Source organism: Lontra canadensis, unplaced genomic scaffold (assembly GCF_010015895.1).
Source record: "Lontra canadensis isolate GAN:19392208 unplaced genomic scaffold, GSC_riverotter_1.0 scaffold31, whole genome shotgun sequence".
Taxonomy (NCBI): domain Eukaryota; kingdom Metazoa; phylum Chordata; class Mammalia; order Carnivora; family Mustelidae; genus Lontra; species Lontra canadensis.
In genome coordinates, this window is record NW_022631025.1 from 9104648 (window position 1) to 9121436 (window position 16789).

Genomic DNA, 16789 nt, shown 5'->3' on the forward strand with positions numbered 1-16789 from the left:
GAGGTCAGGCTACCCATTCCAGGATCCCACCACCCGGGTCTCGGTCGGTGCACACAGGGACAGCACTGAGGCTAGAACCATAACAACTCCGCCCAGCTCCGCTCAGGTTTGGAGAACACGCCCCAGGGGTGTGGTCAACTCCTCTGGGGGCGTGGCTAAGAGGCGAGGCCATTCTCTGCTCGAGCCCAGGTAATCCGGGCGGGACCGGGAGGCGCCGCACGTCGCGGCGTGATGACGTCAAGAACGCGCCCGGCGTGGCGCTTTCTGCGTGCGCAGCTGCGCCTCGGCGTTTTGGTTGTGTTTCTTGAGGCGAGGTAGAGGCGTACATACAGGGTGCACTTGGCCGGGATGTTCCCGGCTGTGGGTGTTGTGGGTGAGGAAGAGGAACTGGCGGAAGAGGACTGTCCTGAATTGGTCCCCATTGAGACGAAGCTGAGAGAGGAGGAGGAGAAGTCTGGTCCCGACGCTAAGATCCCAGTCACAATTATCACCGGGTATTTAGGTAACTAACCATCCCGGTCAGAAAATGCCGTGAACGCTGGTATCCTGGGATTTTGGGGGCTGCCGGTGCCTCTTTACTTCAGGCATCCGGGCCTTCTGGCCGATAGCACATGTCTCTGAGGTAGGGGCTGGATCCCTCGCTCCCCGTTTGGGTTGCTCTTCATCTCGTGGCTCGAGGACGCCCAGACCCCTTTGCGTTACATTCACATTTATCAAGGGAAACAGAATTAACCTCGCATTTTGGAAACTAGTTTTGGCTTTGCCCCTAGAGGGTTGGGCCCGCCCCCTAATTACCCACGTGGCCTCTCTCCGGTCGTTCTCCGTTTCTGAAGCTCGTGAACCTTACTGGGGAGTCGAAGTAATACCGTTCACCCGTTTGAGTTTGTTTTCTTCCCTGCTCAGGGGGTAGGAAACACCCACCCTTATGTCTGTTACCTTTACAGGGTGCCCTGTCTGTGCCCGACCCACGAGGGGGGCGGTTCTTTGGTAGATTCCCCTTCCCCACGGGCCGGCCTCTTCCAGCTGTTCGGGGAGAGGATTCCTAGCAAAGTTGTTGTTTTTTTTTTTTTTTTTTTGAAGTTTGTTTGCAGAGCGCTCTAGGAGAAAGTAAGGATAAAATCTCTTCCCTCCCAGATCCTATTTCTCACGCCGAGGACGTTCAGGAGTGCGCACGGGCACTTGAATTCTTAGGTTTGTAACCGTGCAGTTTCCTGAAGGACAGTTTGTGGGCTCGGACGAATCTGAGGAGTATTATTCTAAAGCCTTACGATTTACGGGAAGGGCTAGCGTAAATACAGGACCATATTGCAAGTGGGGGAAAAGCTAAGAAATGTAAGTAAAGTGAAATGATTTGGGGTCGGTAACACCATTCCTAGATGGTGCCAGAGACAGCTACAAACTTGGTGCCCCTGAGGGTCTTTTACACAAAAATAGGAGTTAAATCTCTGGTGGTGTTTTTTTTTTTTTTTTTTTTTTTAGCTTCGTAGACTGGGTTTATTCTCCTCTTTCTTCTGGACTAATTTTATAAAGGAATTTATTTTTGATGTGTCCCCACTGTGACGTAGAGGCTGCTCCACTAAGCCGTTGAGCAGATTCCTTGTCTGAGACAGAGTGGTTCAGTCTCGCCTCTCTGGCCTTTATCATTTTTCTCATTCCTAGGTCAGTAGAGCATTGGAGGTAATGGTCTAAAGCTCAGGAATGAGGACTTTTGCCCACAACCTTGTTGCTGATTATAGGGGATCTTGTTCCACTACTTATTCTTTTTTTTTTTTTTTAAGATTTTATTTATTTATTTGACAGAGAGATCACAAGTAGGCAGAGAGTCAGGCAGACAGAGAGGGGGAAGCAGGATCTCTGCTCAGCAGGGATGCTGAGGCAGATGTGGGGCTTGATCCCAGGACCCTGAGATCATGACCTGAGCCGAAGGCATCACCTTAATCCACTGAGCCACCCAGGCACCCTCCACTACTTATTCTTGGCCATTTTCTCTTTTTTGAAACATTGTTGTATCAGCTTCCATCACATTTTTCTTAGGAAATTTCCACCTACTTCTCTGGCTTTTTTTTTTTTTTTTTAAATTTTCTCCCACCTCTGTTCTTCCTTTTAACTTCACACTCAGATAGTTTCTATTTTGTTGTCCCACAGACATCTCAAACTGAGCAGGTCCAAAACTTCATGTCACCTTACCGTCCAGTTCTCCTGCTCCCCTGATTCCAACAAACTGGAATATTCTAAAATTTTTCTAACTAGCCTTGTGTCATGCTTCCCTTTAATATATTCTCTGTATTTTAGCCTTAATCATCTTCGTAAATGTCAACTGTGTCACACCCTTCAGTGATTTCCATTTGGGTTGCTGTTCAAATTCCTAAACATGAATCAAATGGTCCTATATGACCTGGCTCTTGATGGTCTTTCTAGCTGACCAAACTGTGGTCCAGGCACATTGGAACTTTTACTTTTAAACAGTGCCAAGTATTTTAACTCCTGGAATCGTTTTCTTTTTTGTTACTCCTCTGCCTAGACCTCCCTTTTAGGTGCTACCTAACATCTTGTCTATCTCCTGTCCACTCTGTAACTCCGTGACATCATTGCCTCTTTATCTGTCTGAACTACCTTCCATTTCCCACTTTCTTAGTCTTTCTAAGCATTGTAAAACTAAAGGCAGTTTGTCTCTGTTCTGTGCACTTGCCGCCAAGGCCCAGCATGAGATCTGCCCCATAGTAGACTTTTGAATGAATAAACTGTGCCTCAAGTCTTCTGCTTCATAATGTGGTTAATTATTAAGTCCTAGTAATTTTATTAGAAGGTCTCTTAGATCCACCTCTGCTTTCCCATTTTCAGTGCCACTGCCTAGTGCTGCCCTCATGTTCAGGGTCTCTGTCTCACACTTGGACTGGTTCTAAGAATTTCCTCATTGCCCTGTCTCCTTAAGCTCTGTCCCTTTCATTCTATACCTCACACTTATTTGATGTTGAGGTTTTTAAAGCTCTCTAAACATAAGCTTTTAATCCCTTCAACAGCTTTTAAAGGAATATGACTTAAAAATGTGAAGATATTAATACCCTAATGATCATTAAATCCCTTCTATTAGAGGCTAAAAGTCTCCTAACTGTACTTCAGAAGTTGTGTACAGGCTTACATGTAAAAGTTCTTAGCAGCACTGTTTGGGAAAATAAAACACTGGAGATAACCCAAATATCCACCAACAGAAAAGTAAATGAAAGATACACTCATACAACTGAACTATACTACTATACAGTTTTTTTTTTTCCTTTGAACTTTGGTATGTACAGTTGTTCACAAGGTAAATGTTTTTCTTTTACTTGAGCTGAACATACTAGGTTTAACATGCCACCTACTGGATAAAGTTAGTGTAGCTTTATGAATTTTTCTAAGTACTGAGTATTCTGTATATTGTTAACATTTTTTACATCATTTCTCCCATTTTGTGTGTGTGTTTTATAGATAGGTAGTCAGATACAGTTGACCCTTGAACAGTGTGGGGGCTAGGGGTGCTGACTTCCTGCATGGTAATTTTGGACTGCCCCAAAACCCAGGTAATAGTCTACTGTTGACCAGAATCTTTACTGGTGATATAAACAGTTGATTAGCACATATTTTATATGTTATATATATTAAATATTGTACTCTTAACAACAAAGTAAGCTAGAGAAAAGGAAATGTTATGAAGAAAATCATAAGGGGGAGAAAATACAGTAATGTACTATATTTACAGAAAAAAAGCCATGTATAAGTGGACCTACAACCCTCACAGTTAGTTGTTTGAGGGTCAGCTGTATATATACACGTATTTTCTTATAGGTTACTTTAAGTACTAAAAGTAGCCCTATAGTCCGTTTGAATTTGTGTGTGGTTAATGATGGATATTGAAATAAAAGATAGGCTTTATATGTAAATTTTTGGGAAGTAAACCATACATTCTTGGCTGAGAAACATTGTCATCGTGTGAAGGTGTCTAAATATTTTAAATAAAGTACATTAGTAATTTAAATAAAGTTTAAAGTAAATTTAATTTACTTTACATTTAAATACAGTAAATTAAGTACATGAGTACTTTATTCCCTGGAAGCCATTATTTCAATAATTCCTTACCTAATAGAAAATTTAGATGTCTTTATATTAATTATACTATAAATTGTATAGAAGGCATATTTTCGCTGTATGAGGTTGAAGAAAACTGACCAGGTTGAAGGCATATTTATAAATATTTACAAAGTTTTATGTCTACATAAAGCTTTTTTAATAGTTTACAAAGGATACTCTAATCTTTTCCTCTAGAATCTTCTATGCCATAGTTAAATAATATTTTTAAAATAGCACACAAATTTTTAAAAACATTGGGACTCTGTTTTTATGTCTGTGCCTTTAAAATTAGCCTTTGAATGTTTTTTAAAACAAGTATTTTTTTTTTAAGATTTTACTTATTTTTTTGACAGAGAGAGACACAGCGGGAGAGGGAACAGAAGCAGGGGGAGTGGGAGAGGGAGAAGCAGGCCTCCAATGGAGCAGGCAGCCCGATGTGGGGCTCGATCCCAGGACCCTGGGATCATGACCTGAGCCGAAGGCAGACGCCTAACGACTGAGCCACCCAGGCGCCCCTAAAACAAGTATGTTTTACAGGTGCTGGGAAGACAACACTTCTGAACTATATTTTGACAGAGCAACATAGTAAAAGAGTAGCAGTTATTTTAAACGAATTTGGGGAAGGTAAGTAAAGTTCAGTGAATGTGATGCTGTAAGAATTTATAGGATAGCTTATGGTGAATTTTGATATTCCATACTTAAAAATGAAAATACAAGGTATTGTAATGTGAATACATTGATGCAGATAGTTTTGGGAAAATTAATTTCTGTTCAGCTTTATTTTGTAAAGATTTGGGGTACTGAAATTAGATCATTTTTATAAAATTTTGTAAAACTTCAGAATTCATAACAACAGAATTAAATTAAGTTTTTATATGAAATAACTCCAGAAGTAAAAAGCTAAACATATGAAAGAAAGTTCTTTCAGGCTTTTCTATGTACTTTTATACTGACTGTATTGTTCACTTGTAACTTTTGAAAAATTGTTTAAAATGTTCCAGTTTTCATAAGTTTATGTTGTTGGGTGTTTATTGTTTGCAAAGCATTTAAAACCGAAGATTTAAAAAATAAGTTAAATATGTGGTTTCCATCTCAAAATCTGCAGTTGTCTGTGGAAATATATGCATTTAAAATTCCATTTTTTAAATTTTAATATTGAACTGTGCTTTTAAAAATACATATACAGCAGTGTTAGACACAATTTTTTGATTACTTGTAGAAGTTTTTCTTAAGTGTGAATTTTAACTATAGCTCACTTTTAGCCAAAAAAATATATCTTATGTTGAGCTATTTCTTAAAGTATACTATTTTCTCTGTTGTAAATGAATAAAGGAGCTAGGTTTTATGAACAAGAAGGGAGACCTGTTAAACTTGATTTCTCATTTTTTTTTTTTTAAGATTTTATTTATTTGACAGAGACACAGCCAGAGAGGGAACACAAGCGGGGGCGGGGGGGGGTTGGTGAGAGAGGGAAAAGCAGGCTTCCCACTGAGCAGGGAGCCCGATTCGGGGCTCTATCCCAGGACCCTGGGTCATGACCTGAGCCCAGGGTAGACTTCTAGTGATTGAGCCACCTAGGCGCCTCTTGATTTCTCATTTTATTTTATTTTTTTATTTCTCATTTTAATAAGCTATTATAATAAGACTAGTAAATCTTATATTCTAGCTTATTAACTGATCTGTTGGACACTGTTCATTACATTTATTATTGTTACTATTTTTCTTTATTCCTTCTGGATTGTTTATATAATTTTATATAAACCATTTATTTGCAATACTTTCCTTTGCATTTTATTCATATCCCCTATACCTTGAATTCTGTAGCAGTCCCTTTCAAAGCTCGTTATCTTTGCCTAACTAAAATATAAACAAAAAATATATACATAAAAAATTACTGAATTTTGTTTTGTGGCAATTCACTTTACTGGATATTTAGAACTCTTCCTTGGCTTTGGTATATTTCTTTATTGGAGGAAAAGTAAGATATTTAAAATCATTCTTGTATGGTAACAAGCATCTCAGAATTTCACATATATATTACTCTTTCTTAAGTAAGCATTGCTAGGAAATCCAGTTTAAAATTTTAATTTTTAAATGGGCACATTGATACCCTGGCCAAGCAGACTTCCTCAAAAAGAACTAGGGTTTTTACTCATACCGGGAATATTGGGTAGTCTGTCTAATAGAAACAAAAACAATTTAGAAGAAGAATGGAAAGAAAAAAATAGATAAGGCAGTCTTTTAAGAGGGTTAAGGGCATATAAAAACCAATATATTAAACATACTGGTTGGCCATGGCCAAGGAGTGCTTTTGAAATAGGTTTTATTAGGATATAGGAGTGGGCAAGTGAGAGGACCAAAGAAGAAGTAGGTATGAGTCAATTTTGGATTTGTCTTGTTAGGGACTTAAATCCTCTTTAAAAAGTAAAAGCCTAAATGATCTAGAGTAGTATAGTTTAAAACATTGAGGCTGCACAAGCTATGAAAGAATGAAAGTTATAAAAGGTGTTTGTATCAAATGATTTGAAATCTGTGTTATTGATATCCTCATCTTTGCTTTTGCTAGTGAACGTAATCTAAAGAGTGCTTCTTGTTAATTATTCCAGGAAGTGCAGTGGAGAAATCCTTAGCTGTCAGCCAAGGTGGAGAGCTCTATGAAGAATGGCTGGAACTTAGAAACGGTTGCCTCTGCTGTTCAGTAAAGTGAGGAATGTGTTTATTGTGTGCTTGTTGGTTTGTTACAAATGTTTATTGATTATATTTCCAGCTTTGGTTTTCTCGTGTAATGTAACAGACTTATATAGTCTGCTTCATTGTATTTCCACATAGAAAATAACTTATTAGGATGTATTTTCTTAAAGTGTTTCTTGCTATCCTATTTATTTTTTTGTCTGCTCTAATGCATTGGTTCTTTTATTGAGTTTCTTTTTATTGTCTTTGATGTCAGGGTTTCATTATTAATTTCTGTGGTACATGAAAGTCACATTTCATGTGTAAAAATTATTTTACATTAAATGAGCCATTGGTCCTATTTCCAAGGATTCATCTTCTATAAACAAAATAAATAACCATCAAAGGTGAAAAAGCTCACGTTGTGTTCCACTAGTGGTAGTTGCTTCCAAGGACAGTATCTGGGTTTGTTTGTTTTTTTTTTAAGAAGATTTTATTTATGTATTTGACAGAGAGACAGTGAGAAAGGGACCACAGGCAGGGGGAGTGGGAGAGAGAGAGAAGCAGGCTTCCCACTGAGCAGGGAGCCCGATGTGGGGCTCCATCCCAGGACCCTGAGATCATGACCCAAGTCTAAGGGAGATGCCCAACAACTGAGCCACCCAGGTGCCCTGACAGTATCTATTTTTTTCACTAATAGACCATAGATCATAGAAAAGGACCTGACATACCTATTCACTCAAATATTTTGTTGAGTGAATAAGGAAAATTAATACCTATACTGTTGACTTTGTATATTCTAGTGAACTAAATTTTTTCTACATCATTTACAACTTAGGTATTTGACTTTGAGTCAAATATATTAACAAATCTAAAATCATACAGATTTTCTTGAACAACCATAATGAAATCCAGTAAATATTTTCTTGGGCTGTTGATGTTCTAAGAGAAAAGGGAAATTAAAGTCTGGTACCCTTACTCAGAACAGAATTGAAAAGTAGTGATTGTGTCCCTTTAGATGTTATATTAAACCATGGTAATTCATAAATTTTATCATTGTTTTGGATGTTGAGTTTTTTCTTTTGTGATACTATAAAAATAGCAGATTTTGACTTGTCAGGGTTATTAAAGTTTCCTCTACTTTTAATTTTAATAAAGTTAAAATATTAACTCCTCATGTATCTGATTTATTTCACTTATCAGTATATATGCCTCTATTTTTCTCCACCATTGGTAAATATCGATGGATGTTGTATTAGCAGTTTGGGAATGAGTTAAATTTTTACATGCCTAAAGGTATTTTTGTCTCAGGTTGCTAAATATATTTTAAAACGTTTATAATGATCACTTTAAAATATTCAGATAATCAACTATATTTTATATTTTGGTATTCTCCAGGGACAATGGCCTTAGAGCTATTGAGAATTTGATGGAGAAGAAGGGGAAATTTGATTACATACTATTAGAGACAACTGGGTTAGCAGATCCGGGTAAGAAATGACGTTATTAATAACCGGAATATAGTTCTTAAACATTTTTAAGGTATTGAGAAATATGTAAAGTAAGCATTAAACCTGTACTCTAGACTAAAAATACTGGATTGTCATGTTTCTTTTGCAGATAAATCATAATCGGAGTACTTGGTACTTTTAACTTGATAATAGGATTGAAGTTCAATTGATTGATTTAAGACTACCAGTAGGAACATGAGGTGTTAAAAGTATGGAAATTTAGGAAAAATAAAGACATTCCACTTCTACGTTTTACTTTTATATTTGATTGATTATACTCTACAGAGATCTCACTTCTGATTGCTTTCCTTTTTTTTTTTTTTTTTTAAGATTTTATTTATTTATTTCACAGACAGAGATCACAAGTAGGCAGAGACGCAGGCAGAGAGAGAGGAGGTAGCAGGCTCCCTGCTGAACAGAGCCTGATGCGGAGCTCTGGGATCCCAGGACCCTGGGATCATGACCCCAGCCAAAGGTGGAGGCTTTAACCCACTGAGCCACCCAGGTGCCTCCTGATTACTTTCTAATCCAGCTTTCTTGGAGGGTCATTTAAAGATACTTAAGGGCTTTTAGACTCTAATCTCAGCATTACTTAATTGTTTTTCAGTTAATTATTAGCAGTTTGTTTTTCTACTGAAGTTGAAATCATTTTATTTGTAAATACTGTCATTAGGTACAGAGTTAAATTAAGGCTAATGGACCTTTTTCCTGGTGTGGAATTAATGATTATCCATGAAATTTTTATCTCTAAATAGAATTACATGTAAATTTCTCTTTTGAAAGCTACACAAAGTTGAACTGTTTTAACAATCAGTTTCTCTTTCCTTCTTACCAAACATCTTTTAGGTAACACCTTTATTCCTAGTTTGCAGAACATTTTGTGTTCATTGTATAAGTCTAACCATACCTTTTTTTTTTTTTTTAATTTGAGTTAATGGTATTGGGCCATAAAGCTATATAAAAGACTATATAAAAGTACTGTTTAGGAATAATTTATTAGGGGTCGTAACTGTTTAAAACAGATACTGAAGTATGCTGAAGGGCCAAATGTAAACAGTGGTTATTGTACTTAAAATTGTTGCATAATAACGTTGTCCTTCTGTTTTAAAATTAGTGTTGAGTTGGGTTCTTTTGGTCCTGTAGTAGACCATACTACATTTGTACATTGTACAAATACAAATGTATTTTCATACATTTCAAGTAGATTTGACTGATGATAGAACTTGGACTATTACATTGATACTAAATATTAAACCCGGTAAGATGGGAAAATATATGCCTCCTTTTGGAAATTGCAAATATCAATTTCTTTCATGGTAGCCACTTCATAGAGAGAAACTCTTGTAACTTTGATTTGAGAGATGCGGAGCTCTGGGATCCCAGTTTTGTAAAACATGGTTCAGCTTTTCAGAGGGAGAAGGAAGATTAAATAATGATCTCAGAGAAAGCTTTTGTACAAATTGTAGGTATAAATAGGTTAATGTTTGTAGCTTCTAACTTTCTTTAGAATGAAGATTTTATTGTTTGAGTAAAAGTGGAACATTTGTTATAAAAAAAAAATTACCTGATGTCTAAGAAAATATAAAGAAGAAAATTAAATCACACTGTATCTCACTACTATGAAATGCAAGTAGGTAAGTTTTATTCCAGGGATTTTTCTGTGACAATGCTACTTGCTGAATGACAGCATCAGTCTCTGAAACTTGTAAAAAATGCAGATTCTTGGGCCCCATCCGAGATCTACTAAATCAGAATCTGCTGGGTGAGCCCAGCAATCTGTTTTAATAAGCCCTCCAGTGGATTCTTATACATTCCATGAATTTGGGAAGCCCTGCCCTATGTGCCACATTGAAATGGATAGGAGAGGTGGAGACACAGTTTCGCCAAGAATTTCATGCCCGGTGCAGCAAATCAGAGTAGGGAGGGGTTTCATAGGTCTGGCGTCTTTACCTGAGGAGGGATGGGTTTTTAACCCATTTAGGGTATGCCAACCCTTGGAACCTGCACTGGAAAGATGAGGCTCCCCAAATGGATTTAGAAACCAAGGGGGCTTGTGTATAGTGAACTTGAGGGGCTGAGGGGAATCTGAGATACTCCTTTTGAGGGGCTTACACACAAGCACACTCATCTTGGGACCCAGTGCAAAGGCAGCAGTTTGAAAGTGTCTGAATTAAATGGGAAGGAAATTCATTTGCTAATTCTAAAGTGTTTGCTGGAGTAGCTGGGACCAGTTGGTATTTTCTTTGGGTCCAGAGGTGCTTGTGAGCACTATTTTTGCATTCTCCTTTCACTTTGCTAGAGCAGTCAGTCGCCATGGACACAGACAGCTCCCTAAAGCCATGGGTGTGTCTTGTCCCAGCCATCTCCATGCCTCACTAAAGCCTTGGGTGTATCCTGCCCACATTGTTCTCCTGCATCCCTAAAGCCGTGGATGTGCTCCACCCTCAGTACTCCTGCAGCCTTGCTAAAGCCTGCCTTTAAGTGCCGTCCACAGAGGGAATGTCTGTTGATCACTTGTCCCTGGTGGCTGGAAGAGCTTGAATTTCTGCACCCTATGGGACTATAATAGGAAGGTAGTTTTGGGAGGGCTACCATACTGGAGGTACTGCATAGACAGCCTCCTGAAACACTGCTAGTCTGCCTATGAGGAAGGCCCATCCACTTGTCCTGGAGCCAGCCTAAGGGACAGGCTTCAAAGATGCTCTCAAAATGTAGCCAGGGAGACACCACCTTTGATCTCTCCTTTGGCCTCAATGCAGCTTGCTGTTGGCTTCAGAAAGTTTGTGTGCTTGTCTGAAGCCCTGATTTTTGCTGGTTGAGTTCAGGAGACACCTCCAGATCTCTTGGGCTGGAGGTCAGCTGGGTTTACAGTTGTAGTGTCACAGGGCTGTATATTTGTACTCCAAAAGCCCCTTCCTGTGGATCTTTTCCCCATGGATCTGTCTTCCAGTCAGTCTGAAACCAGGTGCTGAGATCATTCCCTTTGGAACACTGGCAGGTCTTGACACACTCTCAACAATGTGGTATCTACCAAGAATAATTCAAGCTAATTAGGTAACACAAAGCTTCAGAGAGACAGCCAAAAGCTAGAGCAAGGTTGAATAATAAGGTTTATCTCCTATACAAGGCCACTCCTTCAAGACTGGGAGAAGTAACTGTTTTGCTTAATAAGTAGAAACAGAGGGTGCCTGGGTGGCTCAGTGGGTTAAGCCACTGCTTTCGGCTCAGGTCATGATCTCAGGGTCCTGGGATTGAGTCCCACATCTGGCTCTCTGCTCAGCAGAGAGCCTGCTTCCCTCTCTCTCTCTCTGCCTGCCTCTCTGCTACTTGTGATCTCTCTCTGTCAAATAAATAAATAAAATCTTAAAAAAAAAAAAAGTAGAAACAGAGAGTCAAGCAAAATGAGACAGGAATATTTTCCAAACAAAAGAAGGACACAAAACCTCAGAAAAAAGACCTTAATGAAGTGGAGATGACTAACCTACCTGATAAAAAGTTCAAGGTAATGGTTATAAAGAGGTTTACCAGAGTCAGAAGAATGGTTAAGTACCAAATGCAAGTCATGGAGCTGAAGAGTACAGTAACTGAACCGAAAAATATACTAGAAGGTTTCAGTATCAGAATAAGTGAAGAAGAATGGATCAGTGACGTGGAAGACAGGGCAGTGGAACTCAGCCAAACAAAGCTACAACAACAACAACAAAATTAATGAAGATAGCTTCAGAAACCAATGGGACAATATCAAGTGAAATAACATTCATATTATAGGGATCCCAGAAGGAAAAGAGAGAATGAAAGAGACCGAAAACTTCCCTAACCCAGGGAAGGAGACAGACATCCAGGTCCCAGAAGCACAGAGAGTGCCAAATAAGATGAACTCAAAGATAGCCACATCAAGAGACATCGTAATTACAATGTCATAAATTAAAGAGAGGGTCTTAAAAGCAAGAGAAAAACAACTTGTTAAGTACAAGGGAATCCCCAACACCCTATCAGCTGATATTTCAGATCAGCCTTTGCAGGCCAGAAGGGAGTGGCATGATAGATTCCAAGTGCTGAAAGGAAAAGATTTCCAGCCAAGAATATTCTACCTGCCACAGTTGCCATTCACAGTTGGAGGAGAGTTTTCTAGATGAACAAAACTTAAAGGAGTTCACCACTAAATTGGTCTTATAAGAAATGTTAAAGGGACTTCTTTAAGCTGAAAAGGAAAGGTACTACTAACGAGAAAACATGGGAAAGTAAAAATCTCTCTTGTAAGTGCAAATATATAGTAAAGGTTGCAAATTAACCATTTATAAACCTCCTATGTAGGTTAGACAAAAGTGAACTTAAATGTAACTATAAAAATTAAGAGATACACAAAGAAGATATAAAATATGACATCAAAAACAAAATGTGGAGGGAATAGCAGAAATTAGAGTTTTTATAATACATTCAAATTTATGGTACTTTCAACTTGAAATAGGCTTTTATTTATATATAAGCATATATAAATATAAACATCTATAAGCATATGAGTATACAAACAAGTATATAAACAAACATATATAAGCTGCATGTATGTATAAGCATATTTTGTATGTATATATAAAAATGTATGTATGTGTGTATATATAGTATGCAAGGGAAGTGAGCGAGAGAAAAAACAGAGAAGAACTACAAAAACAGCCAGAAAATAATTAAGAAAATGGCAAGAAGTACATATCTATCAATAATTACTTTAAATGTAAAGACATACTCTCCACGTATGTTATACAAATGGACATACTCTTTTAAAATAATTTTGATTTTTTTATTGATTTTTGATTTTGTACATCTTCAAAGATGTCTAGTAGTTGAACAGATTAAAAAAAAAAGACCCATCTATATATTGTCTATACGAGATCCACTTCAGATTTAATGATGCACAGACTGAAAGTGAAGGGGTGGAAAAGTTATTCCATGCAAATGTAAATGAAAGAAAGCTGATGTGGCTTTACTTATATCAAACCAAATAGACTTTAAAACAAAGTCTGTGATAAAAGGTAAAGGGCATTACACAATGACAAAGCATCAAGCCAACAAGAGGATGTAAGGTTTAAAAATTTATTCACTCAACATAGGAATTCCTAAATATATAAAGCAAATATTAACAGACTTAAAGGGAGAAATGGACAGCAATACTATTAGAAGACTGTAGTACTCCGTTTACATCCGTGGATAGGTTATCCAGACAGAAAACCAATAAGAAAATAACAGCCTTAACATATGAGATCAGATGGACTTAATAAGTGTACAGTTAACCCTTGAACAACATGGGTTTGACCTGTGACGGTCCACTTACATGCGGATTTTTTACAGTACGATACTGTAAATGTATTTTCTGTTCCAAATGATTTTCTCAATAATATTTTCTTTTTTCTAGTTTATTGTAAGAATATGATACAAAATACAACCTACAAAATATGTACTAACTGATTATTTATATTATCAGTATGGCTGTAGGCTATTAGTAGTTAAGTTTCTAGGGAATCAGAAGTTATATTTGGGCCGTCTGGGTGGCTCAGTCAGTTAAGCATCTGCCTTTGGCTCAGGTCGTGATCCCAGGGTCCTAGTATCAAGCCTTTCATCGGGCTCCCTGCTTATCGGGGAGCCTGCTTCTCCCTCTTGCCGTCCCCCGATTGTGTGCATGTGCACTCTCTGTCTCTCTCTGTCAAATAAATAAATAAATCTTTTTAAAAAAGTTATATGTGGATTTTTGACTGCATGGGAGGTCAGCGTCCCAACTCCATTGTTCAAGTGTTAATTGTATACAATTCATATCATCCAAAAGCAGCAGAATATACATTCTTCTCTGTGTATGGAACATTCTCATACTAGATCACATATTAGACTACAGAACAAGTCTGAGTAAATTTAAGAAGATTGAAGTCATGTCAGGTATCTTCTTCAATGATAGTGGTATGAGACAAAGGCAATTATAAAAAGAAAACTGGAAAAACCATAAATATGTGGAAATTAAATAACATGCAACTGTTATAATCAATGGGTCAATGAAGAAGTCAGGAGAAATAAAAAATACCTTGACACAAATGAAGATGGAAAGACAACAATCCAAAATCTATAGGATGCAGCAAAAGCAGTTCTGAGAGCAAGGTTCATAAAGACAACTCTACCTAAATTAACTAGAAAAAGAACAGATGAATCCCATAGGTAATAGAAGGAAAGAAATAATAAAGATTCAGAGCAGAAATAAATGGCATAGAGACTAAAAAAAACAATAGAAAAGATCAATGAAAGTAAGCTGGTTTTTTGAAAAAGAAAATCAGAAATGAAAGAAAAGTTACCATACCACAGAAATTGAGGATCAAAAGAGACTACTGTGATAATGAAATGGGTTAATTCCTAGTAACACATAATCTCTCAAGACTTCCAGTTTTCCACGAAGAAATAGAAAATCTGAATAGATGCATTGCTAGTAAGAAGATTGTGAATCTGTAATGAAAAAAACCTCCTAGCAAACAAGTTCAAAACCAGATGTTTTCATGGGGAATTCTGCCAAAAATACAAAAAAGATGTAATACCTATTCTCAAACTCTTCCAAACTATTGAAGAGAAGGGAAAGCTTCTAAACTCATTTATAAGGTCAACATTACCCTGATACCAAAATAAGAAGGACACCACCAAAAAAAAAAAAAAATAAAAAAAAATAAAAAGAAAAGTATAGGGGGTGCCTGAGGTGGCTCTGCCTTTGGCTCAGGTCATGATCTCACATCCTGGGATCGAGCCCCGGATCAGGCTCTCTGCTTGGCGAGGAGCCTGCTTCCCCCCGTCTCTCTGCCTGTCTCTGCCTACTTGTGATCCCTCTCTGTGTCAAATAAATAAAAACTTAAAAAAAAAAGTATAAGCTCATATCCCTGATGAACATAGATGTAAAAATCCTCAACAAAATGTTAGCAAACTGAATCCAACAATGCATTAAAAGGATCATACACCACGATCAATGGAATTTATTCCAGGAATGCAAGGATGCTTTAACATCTGCAAATCAGTCAGTGATACACCACTTAACAAAACAAAGTGTGACAATCATGTGCTCATCTCAGTAAATGGAGAAAAAAATCTTTGATAAATCTCAGTGTCCATTTATGATAAAAATTCTTAAGGTGGGTATAGAGGGAATGTACTTAAATATAATAAAGGCCATACATGACAAACTCATATGCAATGGTGTAAAGCTGAAGGCTTTTCCTCAGCTTGGGAACAAAATAAGGATGCCCACTCTTGCCTGTTTATTTGGTATAGTATTGGAAGTCCTACCCACAACAGTAACACAAGAAAAAGAAAAGCATCCAAATTGGAAAGGAAGAAATAAAACAATCACTATTTGCAGATGACATAATTCTATATATAGAACACCCTAAAGACTCCACCAAAAAACCAGAATAAATGAACTTAGTAATTTACTGTATACAAAATCAGTATATACTTACCTGTTGTGTTTCTATGTACAAGTAATGAACTGTCAGAGAAATTAAGGAAACAATCCATGCAAAAAAACCTAACAAAACAGTTTGCATCAAAAAGAAAATACCTAGGAATAAATGTAACTAAGGAAGTGAAAGATCTGTATGTGGAAAACTGCAGGACATTGATGAAAGAAATTAAGTCACAAAAATAGAAGGTTATTCCATGCTCTTTTTTTTAAGACCTAATACTGTTAAATGTCCATACTGTCTAAAGCAATATACATATTCATTGTCAACTCTTTGAGAATTTTAATGCCATTTCTCACAAAGCTATAAAAATACTTTAATCTCTACACACACACCCGAACATGGGGCTCGAATGCATAACTGTGAGACCAAGAGTTGCGTCCTCAACTGACTGAAGCAGCCAGGTGCCCCACAACAAATAATTCTAAGGTTTGTGGGGAATCACAGAAGACCCTGAATAGCCAAAGCAGTCTTTTTTTTTTTTTTTTTTTAGGATTTTATTTATTTATTTGACAGAGCACAGCTGCGGGGTTGGGGGGGAAGGAGCTGTAGGCAGGGGGAAGGAGAGAAGTAGGCTCCCCACTGAACAGAGGACATGATATAGGGCTTAATCCCCAGATCCTGGGATCATGAACTGACCCGAAGGCAGACGCTTAACCACCTGAGCCACCCAGGTGCCCCATAGCCAAAGCAGGCTTGAGAAAGAAGAGCAAATGGGAAATGTCACAGTCCCAGACTTCAAACTGTACTTCAAAGCTGTAATATGAAGACAGTATGGTATTGGCATAAAAACAGATCAATGAAACAATAGAGAACCCGGATATAAACCCAGGCTTTTCTGGCCAATTAAACTATGACAAAGGCAAGAATATACAGTGAGCAGAAAAGATTCTTCAGTAAATGTTGATGGAAAAACTGGACAGCTACATGAATGAAACTAGACTACCGTCTTACGTGATAAAAAAGTTAACTCACAGTGGAGGAAAAACTTGAATATAAAACCTGAAACCATAAGACTCCTAGAAG

The 16789-nt window shown here is 37.5% G+C and overlaps 1 protein-coding gene across 2 annotated transcripts in view; it reads left to right on the forward strand.

Annotated features, from left to right (window-relative positions):
• The first annotated feature begins 311 nt into the window (after positions 1-311).
• Positions 312-16789, forward strand: part of LOC116872991 (COBW domain-containing protein 1) — a 53345-nt gene continuing 36867 nt past the window's right edge. The window contains exons 1-4 of one of the 2 annotated variants that reach the window (XM_032866564.1): positions 313-502; positions 4642-4728; positions 6711-6807; positions 8173-8264. In XM_032866564.1, the coding sequence (XP_032722455.1) occupies positions 349-502; positions 4642-4728; positions 6711-6807; positions 8173-8264 (430 nt within the window). In that variant the 5' untranslated portion in view covers positions 313-348. Of the gene's footprint in view, positions 503-4641; positions 4729-6710; positions 6808-8172; positions 8265-16789 lie in introns of both variants that reach the window. The other variant, XM_032866565.1, reaches the window with a different exon arrangement.